A 13,223-nucleotide genomic window follows, 5' to 3' on the forward strand; every position below is an offset into this window, starting at 1 on the left:
GTTACAGGGGTGGGGGTCATGGGCTTACCTCCCTTAGGTGCAATGTTCAAGTGGGTCGCCCTGTGGGCCTGAAGTAGCACAACAAAATCTGAGTCCAGTGGCACCTTTAAGACCAATATAGATTAATTTATTCAAGGCGTTAGCTTTCGAGTGCAAGCTAGTCTGAGGAAAAGTGCTTGCACTCGAAAGCTCACGTCTCGAATAAATCTTGGTTGGTCTTAAAGGTCCCACTGGACTCGGATTTTGTAGGTTAAATGTGTAACAGTAAAACGTTCCTTCCCGGGCTGTTGTGAAGATGGGAGTAGAAGAGCACACTTTGGGGGCCCATTTTGGGAAAAGGCAATTTATAAAGGAAGAAATGACATTGTATGAACTCAATCCAATAACACTCGATTGGCTTAGCCTATTGTTATCCATTAGGTCCACTGAACAATGGAATTTATTTCTGAGTAGATGTGTGTAGGATTAAGTTGCAAAGATTCAGCAGAAGTGCTAGGGATCAAACACAACCTGGTCTCCTAAAATACTCTGTTAGCATCCCTTTGGGCACTTCATTGTTTGACAATGGGGGAAGAGAGTGTGTTTTGCTACCCTTTTTGTGAAATCTCGGCTCCATTTGCCTGCACTCAAAAGCAGAATCCAGAATATACCCTTGTGCAGGGTGCTTCAAAACTGTGAAATAGCACATGTTGAAACTAGGGTTGCCAGCTCCAGGTTATGAAATACCTGAAGATTTTGGGACTGGAGTCTGAGGAAGCACCACTGTCAGTAACAGTGGTCAGAAATGATGTCAGCCTTATTCTGTACAAACAGCTTCATGTACATATCTGGCTGAAATGTTCTTCAAACAGTGGTACCTGAGCAAGATAGTCACCAAAAAAGACAGCAGAGAAGTACCAGGTTTTGATTCACCAGGCTCACAAAACATATGCATACACAGAGACAAGTTGTGAATTTGGAATGTTCCTATTTATACATATTTATACACATATATATTTTTTTCTCTGATGAGCAGCAAGCGTATGAAGATGTGCAAAGAAAATCATATCAGATGTTCACCATTCTGATCCTAGGAAGAACTGCGGCGAATCGTTCCCCTTTCCTCTGTTTACTAGTAGCAAAGGAATCTTCCAGTTCAGTTCCACCGCCACTTAACCGTCATTAAAGTCTATTCCAATTTGAGGACGTAAATCACCTTTTTCCTAATCAAGGGTTATTTCTCCATAAAAGCTGTATGACGAGACTCAAGGTAGCTCACAATTTTCTCCTCAATTTCCACACCTTGGGTCAGTTCCTCGTCAGACAGCGATAGCTGCATCTCCGAATCCCTAGTTACCATCAACACAGAGGTCCTTCGGGAGTCAAGCAAGTTTGCTATCACCATCTGGTGGTGATACTTCTTCAAAGCCTGCCGAGCTTTGTCAACCAAAATGGAAGGGTTGGTTTCCAATTTGAAGGAGATGATGAAAGCTTCAGGAGCCCATTCCTTAACCAAAGGGGCAAGCATTTTTGGTACCATCTTCATTGTGATCTGCATTGAAAAGAAGAAAACCTGCTGAGCAAAATCACTGCCAGGGCACACAAAGAGCGTAATGTGTAAAAAGGAAACAGAAAGATAACCCAACAGTTGTACAAGCAGTTCCACGGAAGTTAAGAGCTTGAAATTATGTTCACTTGTGTGCCTTCCTTGGTTGATTTATTTAAAATATATGTCTCTTCATTCTCGTCTTCTTAGACTTAAGACAGCTACCAAAGAGGCTACAAGATGAAAATTCAAAATGCACAGTATGATAAAAATAGTACACAAGATAAAAACAATACCACACACATACACCCTTTTGTGGTAACTGTGGGGGAAAAATCAATTTTTTGTAAGCTTTTGTGCATAGATGATAGAAAACCTTTCTTATTCACCACTGAGCAGAGAAGTGAATGTTTCCAAGTCAGTCTTTCTAATCAGGCAGAAAGCTCCTCCCAGAGCATCTCATTTCCACTACTACTAGAATCACATAGCAGGCAAGTGCTAGATCATCCTGCCAGCTCCAGTTACAAGCATTTGTAGGGCAGGATAGGCTTGTTCAATGGACAAGCCCCCCTCCCCTTATGGAAGACACTCACAACCAATTTGTACTTCATCGGTGGCAGCCAGCTGATGCATTACAGATGCCCTTCCGGCAGGCATATCACTATAGGTTGGGCTTTATTTTTACCACGTTTGCTTGTGTTTGTGCTTTTTAATGGGTTTTAACGGGACTTTATGTACTGGAACTGTCTTGTAACCTGCCATAGGCCAGCTCGCTGGGAGTGGCAGGCAATAAGTCCAATCAATCAATAAAGTAAGCTAGCAGCCATGCTGCCAGGGGCAGATCAACAGCTGTGTAAAGTAAACACCTGGTTTCTAATTCCTCTTACAGGCATCCTCGTAAACCAGTAGTGTCCCAGGGTGAAGTTGGAAAGGGTTACCTGGAGGGGTCCATCTATAGACTGGATCTTGTGTTCTGGCATCTCTGAAGCAGGGATGTAGAAGTCAGACACAGCAGCCGCCAAGTAGAACATGGCACTGGAACCTAGTGAGATTTGAGAAAGTGAGTGTTCTCCATGGAGGAACTTGGTTGAAGTATACAGTGTCCAAACAAACAGTCACAGAAACTCATGAGAACGCTGTGATTTCTTATACTTTAGGCCACCGTCTATCACAGCTGCAACCATGTTCCCCTGAAGTGGTTTAAAGAACAAACCAAACAGGGATCCAGTTTATTTAAAAATTTAGATCCCGCTTTTCCTTGCGGTTCAAGCCAGCAGTTGAATTTGGAAGAATAAATGTTCAGCTATGAGAGTAGCCACACTGGAGGCTTGGGGGAAGGGGGATGAGAATACTTCATTTCTGGATAATAATCCTAACTCAAAATGGGGAGAAGCTTAATTTGCCTTTCAATAATGCATGTGCACTCATGAGATTTTTGAGACAACATATAGTGATGGAAAGTATCATTATGTCACCACTGATTTATGACAACGCTGCAGGGTAAGGCATTCAGAGGTACTTTGCCACTGGCTGCTTCATGTCACAGCCCTAGTATAAGGTCTCCCATACATTTACTACTCAGGGCTAACCCTGCTTAGCTTGATATCTGATAAGACTGGACTAGCCTGGGCCATCAATGTTAGGAATATATAAAATACAACAAGTGGGTGGCAGGTGACAGTGGATGAGCGATAGGGTTGTGAGTGTCCTGCATAGTGCAGGGGGTTGGACTAGATGACCCAGGAGATCCCTTCAAACTCTATGATACACTGTATCTTATTGGCACCACAAACCATTGACTTAGAAGTCTCAGAACAATACCATGTATGGTAATTCTTTGCTAAAACAGCCCATCAGTCAGTCCTTTTGAGTTCCGTTGCTGCTGAGGACGAGGCTGCGTTCCCAGCAGCAGCAGCAGCAGCAGCAGCAGCAGCAGTGCCCAGGGCGCGTCCTTACCCAGCGGCGCAAGGGCCCGGGCGGCGGCGCGCAGCAGCCCCAGGTACTCCCCCAGGCTGGTGAACTCGACGGGCAAGAGCGCGTCCTCGTCTTTGGCGCGGCGGTAGGCCTGTAGCGCGGGCACGAGCCGCGGGAGCGCGCCGAGGTCGGCGGTGACGCGCGGGTCGGGGCCGGCCTCCAGGCGCAGGGCGTCGAGGAGCGTGGGGCCGTGGGCGGGGAGGGCGCGCGCCCAGGGGAAGACGGAGCGCGGGCGGTGCAGGAAGCAGACGCCGTAGCCGGCCCGCACCAGCCGCTCGGCCGAGGCCGCCCCGCGCCGCCCGCTGCTGAAGTTCTCCAGGAAGCGGACGGCGCGCGCCTCCAGCGGCACCTGCGTCCCGCCGGACGTCACCAGCGCCACGCGCTTCCCCCGCGCCCGCTGCCCCTCCGCCCAGGCCCGCACGCGGCGCTCGACCTCAGCCTCGGCCGGCGTCTGAGGCGGCAGCTCCGCCATGCCGGATCGCTCCCCCCCTCGCCACCCTTGCCGCGGCGGCTACTTCCGCTTCCGCAACGGAAGTCCCGCCTCCGTCCGCCGAATCGCGGACTACGCCTGCGCGGAGTTCGGAGGGCCGGTAGACTTGCAGTTACCAACGCCGCCGAGCCCTTATAGGCTGGCTGACTTCTCCTCCTCCCTTTCTGGCCCCACCCTCCCCCCAAGAGCGTGTGAGGCGTTTCGCCACAGAGAGGGCGAGGCCTAGAGCGACCGCATGGAGCCCCGCAGGCAGCCGGGCCCGGACGTTTTGACCGGAAGTTCATCCCGAGGCTTCCGACTCGCCGGAATTCCCTCCCTCTCGGCTTCCCTGGCAACCGCGTTCGTAGCAACCATGGGGCGCGAGATGCAGACGGAGCGCGTGGTGCCCCTGGCGCTGCCTCGCGGGCGGAAGGTCTTCTGCGAGCTGTGCCGGGCGCCGGCCACGGTGCGCTGCGGAGGCTGCGGCGTCACGTTCTACTGGTGCGTAAGAGCTAGGGTTGCCAACCTCTCGGCACCTCCCGGGATGACGGCCGACCTGCGGACCATAGAGTCCAGCATTCCTAGAGGGAGGGGGACTCCGCAGCCACACCTTCCCGCTGCACTCTGTCTCCCCCCCAAAAGCATGGGTTGCTGTCTGGATGCCAGCCTCCAGGTAGGACCTGGAGACCCCCTGGAATCACAGCACCTCTCCAGGCTGCAGAGTTCCATTACCCTGGAGAAAATGGATGTACCCTTTCTGGTATTGCACCCCACTGTGCTCTTCAGGCACCATCCCCAAATCTCCAGGATTTTCCCAACCCGGATCTGGCAACTGTAATTCCCCATCCCCTGCTGGTGGCCAGGACGGACTTGGCAACCCTAGTTTGGGCTGGTGAGGCTCTTCTCACCATGGAGAGGGAAAGGCCGGCACAGCTCCTTGGTGCCCATTACACTATCCATTAGGGCAGGGGTAGTCAACCTGTGGTCCTCCAGATGTTCATGGACTACAATTCCCATGAGCCCCTGCCATGAAACGCTGGCAGGGGCTCATGGGGATTGTAATCCATGAACATCTGGAGGACCACAGGTTGACTACCCCTGCATTAGGGGACTGGATTGGTTTTAATGGGGATTTTGTCTATTTTATATAACCTGCCATGAGTCTACAGAAAGTGGCGCAATAGAAATCAAAAGAATGAATGAATGATCATATTAACTAATTAATGCCAAACACCTACTTTGGCCAGCAGGCTGTGCCTCAGCCCCACTAATCTCATTGGAGTGTGCTAGTCTCTTTCCCTTTCCAGCCAGAATAGCTGTAGATCAGCGCCTCTCCTCTTCCCTCAAAATCCTCTGCTTCCTAGAACAAGTCCTAAAGCAAGTTGTGTCGAGGTTCAAGGGCTGGGTGAGAATTCATCTTCATCTCACAGTTTTTACTGCTTTTCTTCTCACAGCGAAGTAGAGCATCAAAATGCTGACTGGGTCAGCGTTCACGAGAAGATATGCCAACTGCTCATCCCCTTGCGTACTGTGTTGCCTTTTTACGATTCCGAGAAAAAGAGGCAGCATGGGCGAGAACAGAAGATCAGCAGAGAGGTCAGTCGCTGGATAAAGAAGGGGGAAATTATGATCTAACTCGGTTGGGTGGAGGTATTTTACGCACAGAAACTGGAGCTTGGGGGGGGCCCTTCAAAATCTTTGATAAAAGCAACAGTGATTTTATTCGCAGTCATGGTCCACAGAAGCTTCTGGGGAAAAGGTTGACTGCTTTATTGGGCCAGCTTCTTTTACTCATACTTTTGAGTCACTGCCAAGTAATCCTGATTCAGACGGCCATTATAAAATCAGCCCCAAAGGAAAGCTTGACAGCTTTGTTTTCCTTGAGATTATAGGGGGGGGGGGGAAGCACACAGCTGTCTAAATCAAGCTTTCTCGACTTTTTTACCATTGAGAAACACCTGAAACTGTCTTCAGGGGGAAGAGTTGTGATGACTAGTCTGGAAGAGCATGGATTAGCCATCCTTCAAACGCTAGAACCCTTTCCCAGTGTTGTCATGATACTACAAAAGCTTTAAAAATGCATTTTTTAAAGTAGCAGAGAGATCAGAAATGCTGTGGGATCCAGGTTCTGCATCTTGGGCCGTATGATATGTTGAGCCCTTGGTGCATGCAGACTGGGCAACCAGGAGTATTGGTCTGAATCACGAGAAATCACCCCAAGAGGGGGGTGGAGGAGAGACATGATGCAGTATCTGGTGAGGCATCGTCACCCACTTCTGTCTTTGTGTTCTTCCAGAAGTTCCTAGCCGAGCTGACTCACAAGGCAGCCCAGAAATTTCTGTTTGAAGGCAAGCATGAAGATGCCATCCCGGCAGCGCTGCATTCTCTGAAATTCACCATTAGTGTGCACGGCTGGAATTCTGGCGAACTGGTACCAGCTTACCTCATGTTAGCAGAGGCGAGCCTGGGTAAGTTTGGCTGGAGCTGCGTCCGCGCTTTTTCATTTTCCAGTGAGGCCCAGCAATCCCCAAATTATTGAGATCAGTGAGCGAGTATGTAGTGAACCCGATTGAAGGCTGCAGCTGAACAATCCATTGAGGCTCACTTGTCAATCTGTTAAAAGCCCAACTAGTGCTGGTGTGGTGCAGGAGTTCTGAAAAAGGGGCAGGGTGCCTTGAACGGGACTGCAGGTCAGTTCTGCTGAAAACCCTAAATGACATCAGAGGCCAAATTGCAAATGGCTGCATCCCAATAGCAAGAAGGGACTGCACCGCATTTGGGGCTGTGCCAAATATTATAGCCAGTGATACCAAAACCTCTACCCCCACTGGCTTCTCTTCTCCCTGCTAGAAAATGCTCTCACCTACCCATTGCTCCAGAATACTAGGGGCTGAGAGTGAGAGTTTTTGCTTGGAAGGTATTGTATAAAGCCCTTGACGCCCACCTGCTTATCCTCTGTTGGGTTTTTTTCTCCACCAGGCCTCGGACATCTCTCCCAAGCAGAGGAGTATCTCTCCCAAGCTCAGTGGAGCGTCCTCAAGACAACTAACTGCAGCAACATCATTCAGTCCAAGCTGTATCGTAACCTGGGGCTCCTCTACGCTGCCAAAGGGAACTTTGAGGAGGCTTTGTACTATCTGGCGAACGATGTAAGACAACGCTGTCCAACTAAAGCTTAGCACTGGCAGACCCACTCACCCACCCCTTAGCAGCCACGACGGGGCTGTCTCCCATCACGCTGCTCCAAGTGGCTGCTCCCACCCCAATGTAGGCAGCCCAGGTTTCTCGTGGCCACAGACCCACATTGAGCTGGACTCTGCAAGCAGCACCCAGACTTACGGGGGTGGAGCGGAAGGGGCCAGCATGTGTGATCCACGGCCACATGGATCTGCTTAGAACCAAATGCAAGGGAGCGGCAAACACCTGGTGCTTTCTGCATGTAACAGGGGCTCTGTCACCGTCATAAAACGTGTTGACAGGTGTATCCCAGCACCGCTGGACACCACCCTGGGGATCACTGCAGTAGATGTGACCAGCTTTCGGGTTAGTTTGGTGAGAGCCAGCTGGATGTAGTGGTTGAGAGCAGGGGCCTCTAATCTGGAGAGCTGGGTTTGATTCTCCACTCCTCCACGTAAAGCCCCCTGAGTGTCCTTGAGCCGGTCAGAGTTCTCACAGCCCATCTCCCTCAGAGGGTGCCCATTGTCGGGAGAGGAAAGATAAGACACTGTGAGACTCTTTCAGGTAGTACAAAAGCAGACTGCAAATAAATAAATAAATAAATAAAAACAGCTCTTTTTCTTTCTGTGTTCTGTACGTCAGCTTGATTTTGACATGCAAGCGGCCCCGTCTTTATCCTACGGTCTTTCTCTTGATCGGATTTCAGATTTACCATGCTAGTTGTGCCTTTGGAACGAACGACGTTGCCGTCTCCGGAGGCTATTTCCACATGGCCGATGTTTTCTTCCGTCAGAACAGAATGGACGTGGCCAACTCGCTGTACACCGAGGTCAGTAGGCCACGAAGCAACTCCCCAGGGGTGGGGCTGACAGGCAGTCTGGAGATCCACATGGCCGCAGCATTACTTTTATGGATCTAAAACAAACCAAGAGTCTTTGTTCCCTTGAAATCCGAAGATACTGTATAGCAGCTGTAGCTTTTCTGAACCAGAGTCCATTTGTGGCAGACATTGATTCGTAAACCTGACGAAGCAGACTGCAGTACACAGAAACTCCTGCAGCAAAAAAATATCTTAGTACTTAAGGGGTCACAAGGCTCTTTGCTAGTTCTGGCTCCTCCGCTGCCGTTTGTCACTACATAACATGCACAGTGACGACATGACACCGTCATCTGCCTCACCGCTCTTGTGTAACATCAGTCCAGTTGTACGGCATGGTGCATTTCCATCACTGTACATGGCAGGGGAGAAGAGGAGGTGTGACTATAGATGGAGATGTTGAAGGGGCAAAGGAAGTCATGATTCCAAGACGGCTGAGAAGACTGGGGTGGAAGGAGAGAGAACCAGGCCTCTAAGCAGAAGGAGTCAACCTCGTAGAGATGGAGATCAGGGCGGGCAAAGGTGATCTGCCTGTGATACATCCACAGGCGTGAATGGCCACTGACCCTGATGTTGGTCCTTTGTGGATTAGTTAATGGGGTGGGGGAATAATACCTTTACAAACGGGAACCCAACTGGGGCTTTTTTAGAAGCAGGATTGCCATTTTTTTATATTGCTCTGCCCACGGCCAGAACTGCCTTTGTGGATTTTATGTCATGCTTACGAGTTTGGGTTTCAAAAATAGGTGTGATCGTACAACTGGGGTTGTTTTTTGTCCATAACTTGAAATTTTGTGGGCTTCTGGCTTACGAACTCTCCCCACCCCAATTGTAGGGATGAACTATTCGTTGCCCCTCAGGCCATAGCCAACAGCTATTGAGACTTTGTGTTGTGGGTTGTCGCTTGCCAGTCCATCGCGTGGACAGGTGTTGAGAAGGACTTACCTGCGCACACCCCTCGCTGACTTCTCAGAACGGCCTTCAGCGAATCCAGTTGCTGACCAAGCCTGATCTATAAATAAAGCTGCCGAGACTTTCCCTCCCTCAATGACTTGTCCCTGGATTCCTTTCTGCAGAATGAGCAAACGTGCCTGGAGTTGCTTAGGCTGCACGATTTTTAACATCACCCGCTGCAAGGAGTGCAGGTGTTGGGCAAAGCTCAGGCTTTCGTTCCCTGGAAGTCCTGACCTGGCAGACAGTTGGACTGTCCGTCAACACGTGTTTTAAAATTTACCTTTCAGGCTCATAAGGGAAGAAACTTAGCCGTTTTAGTGAAAAGAGAATCTCAGGATGCTGAATTTTTTGCACTCCGTTGTAATTGCTGAGCTTGCACAGTGAAATTGTGGAATGCCACACTATGTGCATGACTCAAAGGGGGAGCTCCTGTTGAACTGGAGTGCTTTCTGCGTATGAAGCAAGGGCTGTCCCTTTAAGCCATGCTCATTGTTTCTTTCCCATGAGAAGAGCAAGAAGAAAATGTTTATTTGGTAGCCCCATGGGGTTTTCAAGGTAAAAGACACTCAGAGCTGGTTTGCCATGGCCGGCCTCACAATGTGAATTTCTTGGTAATCTTCCATCCAAATACTAGCCAGGGCAGGCCCTGCTTAGCTTCCAGGATCTGAAGAGATCAATTTAGCTTGGGCCCTCCAGGTCAGGACTTTCTCTACCCGAAGGAGTCACAAAACGGCTTGCAGCCTCCTTCTCTTCCTCTCCCCACAGCAGTCGCCTTGTGAGGTAGGTGGGGCCTAGAGAATTCTGGGAGAAAACGGCAGCGAGCACAAGGCCACCCAGCAGGCTTCACGGGGAGGAGCGGGGAATCCAGCTCGGTTCTCCCGAGGAGAGTCTGCTGCTCTTTAACCACCCCACCACCCCATTGCTTGTTTCTTTTTAGTTCACTGAGCCTTTTGTTCTCTTGCCATGAGGTTACTGAGATTTGGTACAATCACTTCAGCCGCTTGATCGATCACCAGTTCCAGTCGCTCTTGAGTCCGGCTGAGATCAACGTGTTGCCCGAAGAGGAGATCCCGGGAGACCTTCTTGGTAAGTGCATTAATTTGGGAAGGGTGGGTAGGAAGAGAGCCAGCGTGGTATGGCGGTTAGCATGTCAGTCAAAGATCTGGAAGACCCTGATTTGAATCCTGGACTCTTGCCGTATATTTACAGGGATGGCCAAATTGGGGCTTTCTAGATGTTCATGCTAAAATAAAATCAGAGTCCAGTAGCACCTTTAAGACCAACAAAGATTGATTCAAGGCTAGCTGGCAGGGGCTTATGGGAATTGTAGTCCATGGATGTCTGGAAAGCCTCTGCACAGAAGCTTAATGAGTGACATTGGGCCTAGCCATCTGCCTGGGGCATGGGGGTGCAAGGATAAAATAGAGGCCAAGAGTAGCTGTCATTTGCTTTAGTTAGTTTATTCGATTTTTAGCCTGCCACTCCCAAAAGGCTCGTGGTGGGTTTAGGCGAAAAAAGCGGGCTGCAGCTATCTGAATGAATAATAATTGTAATCTTTCCCAAAGGATCAGTGCAGGTTCTGATTAGGGCCACAGAGTTTAGCATCCGTGCTTTGATTGATTCCCCAGCCGATTAAAATTAATATGCTGCATTCGTTCAGGGTTTCTTTAAAGGAGTGACTTATGGATCATTGCTCCATAAGCATTGTTAAATTGGGCTGAGTCAGAAGTGAGCAGGCCGAACCATCCAGTGAGCTACAGGACTGGTGGAGGATTCGAACTCGGGCCCCCCCCCCAGGTTTCCCCGCACTCACTTTCTTCCCGTTGGCTGCGGACTCTTTGTCTCTCCACTGCAGATGAAAGCCAGCAATCCGAAGCCACGCAGATGCTGAATGCCATCTTGGATCTCCGAGAGCAGGCACCCAAGCCGCAGCCAGATAAAATCGCCAAGGTGGTTTTCACTCTGGCCATGTTCCATTACTTGATCGTCGATATACCAAAGGCAAGTTGGCCCCAGGTTTGTTGGGCTTCTCGACCAAAGGGCTGGCTTAGCCAGGGCAGCCGTGCCCAAGTTTAATCGTCACAAGACTTTAGCTCCTGTCGTGTTTGCCCACTAAGGGCACATCACCAAACCCAGCAGTGCAGGATTTGTATGTAAAGCACGCCAGTTCTGCATGCAACTTTCTAGCCGTGTGTCTCTGGGAAACTTGGACTCGTCTCTGCTTATTAGCATGGGGTGAGCACACACGGCACAAAAACCAGGTGAAGGATTGTCTCATTGCAGTATGCAGAGAAAACCGAATTCATCCTTCACAGGCTTTAATGTGTGAGCAGCCCCCAACATCCCCAGATATTTGGGAGCTGACTTTCTTGGCAACCACAGCCCTCCATCCCCTTTTAAAAGCATGAGTTCATTCCCAAGCTTTGCATGTTCAGTGTATCTCCAGAGTGGTGTAGTAGGTAACGTGTCAGATTAGAACTAGGGGTACCTGACCTTTGATTCATGAAGTTCACCTAGGTCAGGGGTAGTCAAACTGCGGCCCTCCAGATGTCCATGAACTACAATTCCCAGGAGCCCCCTGCCAGCATTCGCTGGCAGGAGGCTCCTGGGAATTGTAGTCCATGGACATCTGGAGGGCCGCAGTTTGACTACCCCTGACCTAGGTGATCTTGGACCCACTCCCTGGTTTTCAGCCTAGTTTGCCTTACAAGATCTAAGCAGAGATGAATGAGCCTACCTTGCAGGGTTATTATGAGGATAAATGTGGAAGTAGGAGGGAGACAGTGTATGCCACCTTGACCTTGAAGGAAGGGCAGGCTTAAAAATATTAAATAAATAGTTTTTTTTACATTTTTGTTTTGTTTTTAAAGAAGAGAATCCTGAGTAACCAATTGCTCACTATGGATAAACGAATCTTAAGCCATGGGTTAGCAAACCTAAATGGACTCCGGGGAATGGTAGAGGACAGGAAGGCCTGGAGGATCATTGTCCATGGGGTCGTGATGGGTCGGACACGACTTCGCACATAACAACAACAACAAGCCATGGGTTTATGAACAAGAGTCTCAATAACACATTCTTTTCTGTAGATTTGTGGGAATTGTGTCTCACCTTTCCTGCATTCAGTGGGTTAGGGTTTCAGACGAAATGTGCTGATTCTCCTCTCCCCCCTGCTGCTGGAAAGGCCTGAAGTCACTCCGTTGCATTTTCTTTCTTTCTTGCCTCCCTATTTGGTGCCACTGCAGGCTCACGAACTCATAAAGAGGACCCTGAGCATCATAAAGACGGTGCAGGTCGAGGGGCTGGAAGACGCTGTTCACCGTTTAGTCAAGCTGATCAAATCCAAGCCTTTCTACGCAAAATGCGAACCCTCCCAATGTGGCCTCCCAAACCCAGCATTCGGACAACGAGGGTGGTAGGGGCTCCAAGCAGCCACGTTCTCCCAGTCGTTCGCCTGGGTCTCCTGAAGATTTTAATTAAATGTTAAACTTTGCTGTTTCTGTGAGCCCGTCGTACCGCTTGTCACTCAGCAGCACTTGTGGGTTGGGTCCAGGAGTCAGCCAGCATAACCTTGATTGTGTGTCCTACAAGCGAGGATGTAGCTCATGCTGCTGACAGAGAGCACGCTAGTCTGCAAAAGCTTACGCTAAAAAGGTCTCTGTTCTTTTGTGCCACAACAGCAAGCCCCTTGGAACCGCTACACCCATCAAGATTTTGCAAAATAAGTAAATGGTTTATTTGCTTAGCGTACTTATGTGCCACTTTTCTGCTCTGTGAGTTCCCATGGTGTTGGTTCGCAGGGTTCTAAATCTCTCCTCTCCACACGCCTGATATACTGTAAGCAAAAGTGAGCTCACTATACCTCTTGGCAAATATTTAGAATCTCCTTCCAGCTCAACCAACCCTTCTCCACCCTTGTCTATCTGATAACTCATGTCACAGTTTTGTTTTGTTTTTAAATTGGGCAATCTAGACATAATATATTTCCTCTAGAGCCAGAGGCCGAGGTGCGGTCAGACTGACTGCTTATGCGGGAAGAACTCTTAACCTTGTTAACCCGCTGCATCTTTTATGTTTCTCTAAAATTAAATAACAAAAGTAGTCTGTGGCGAGACCTTCCGTTTTCCCTCTTCATTCTTCCTTGCCAAGGAGTCATATTAGGCTATAGTCATGGTGCAACTGCAGGAACACTGATTCAAATGCTTGTCAGAATAGAAATGTTGATAGGGAACTCTTACAAGTCCCCT

At 49.4% G+C, this 13,223-nt stretch overlaps 2 protein-coding genes across 4 annotated transcripts; one reads left to right on the forward strand and one right to left on the reverse strand.

Moving 5' to 3' along the window:
• Nucleotides 1-947: 947 nt before the first annotated feature.
• Nucleotides 948-3,971, reverse strand: PPCS (phosphopantothenoylcysteine synthetase). 2 transcript variants are annotated; one of them, XM_077311114.1, is made up of 3 exons: nucleotides 3,482-3,971; nucleotides 2,464-2,567; nucleotides 948-1,531 (listed from the first exon to the last, which is right to left on the reverse strand). In XM_077311114.1, exons 1-3 carry the CDS (start codon nucleotides 3,969-3,971, stop codon nucleotides 1,214-1,216), a joined length of 912 nt encoding a protein of 303 aa, XP_077167229.1. In that variant the 3' UTR covers nucleotides 948-1,213. The 2 variants fall into 2 exon arrangements, with proteins under 2 accessions (XP_077167229.1, XP_077167230.1); XM_077311115.1 differs by lacking the exon at nucleotides 3,482-3,971 and adding an exon at nucleotides 3,347-3,462.
• Nucleotides 3,972-4,224: 253 nt separating this feature from the next.
• Nucleotides 4,225-12,481, forward strand: ZMYND12 (zinc finger MYND-type containing 12). 2 transcript variants are annotated; one of them, XM_077311111.1, is made up of 8 exons: nucleotides 4,225-4,469; nucleotides 5,423-5,564; nucleotides 6,265-6,436; nucleotides 6,948-7,117; nucleotides 7,852-7,974; nucleotides 9,945-10,062; nucleotides 10,832-10,977; nucleotides 12,222-12,481. In XM_077311111.1, exons 1-8 carry the CDS (start codon nucleotides 4,225-4,227, stop codon nucleotides 12,393-12,395), a joined length of 1,290 nt encoding a protein of 429 aa, XP_077167226.1. In that variant the 3' UTR covers nucleotides 12,396-12,481. The 2 variants fall into 2 exon arrangements, with proteins under 2 accessions (XP_077167226.1, XP_077167228.1); XM_077311113.1 differs by lacking the exon at nucleotides 4,225-4,469 and adding an exon at nucleotides 4,563-4,641.
• The last annotated feature ends 742 nt before the right edge of the window (nucleotides 12,482-13,223 follow it).

Source organism: Paroedura picta, chromosome 15 (genome assembly GCF_049243985.1).
Source record: "Paroedura picta isolate Pp20150507F chromosome 15, Ppicta_v3.0, whole genome shotgun sequence".
Classification (NCBI taxonomy): Eukaryota; Metazoa; Chordata; class Lepidosauria; order Squamata; family Gekkonidae; genus Paroedura; species Paroedura picta.

Excerpts from the sequence above, each read along its gene's own strand:
- PPCS (XM_077311114.1), bottom strand. The coding sequence starts at position 3,971 with ATGGCGGAGCTGCCGCCTCAGACGCCGGCCGAGGCTGAGGTCGAGCGC. Across the intron at positions 2,568-3,481 it reads CCGGGCCCTTGCGCCGCTGG|GTTCCAGTGCCATGTTCTAC; the intron begins GTAAGGACGCGC and ends AAATCTCACTAG. Across the intron at positions 1,532-2,463 it reads CTATAGATGGACCCCTCCAG|ATCACAATGAAGATGGTACC; the intron begins GTAACCCTTTCC and ends TTTTCAATGCAG.
- ZMYND12 (XM_077311111.1), top strand. The coding sequence starts at position 4,225 with ATGGAGCCCCGCAGGCAGCCGGGCCCGGACGTTTTGACCGGAAGTTCA. Across the intron at positions 5,565-6,264 it reads AACAGAAGATCAGCAGAGAG|AAGTTCCTAGCCGAGCTGAC; the intron begins GTCAGTCGCTGG and ends GTGTTCTTCCAG. Across the intron at positions 10,063-10,831 it reads GATCCCGGGAGACCTTCTTG|ATGAAAGCCAGCAATCCGAA; the intron begins GTAAGTGCATTA and ends TCTCCACTGCAG.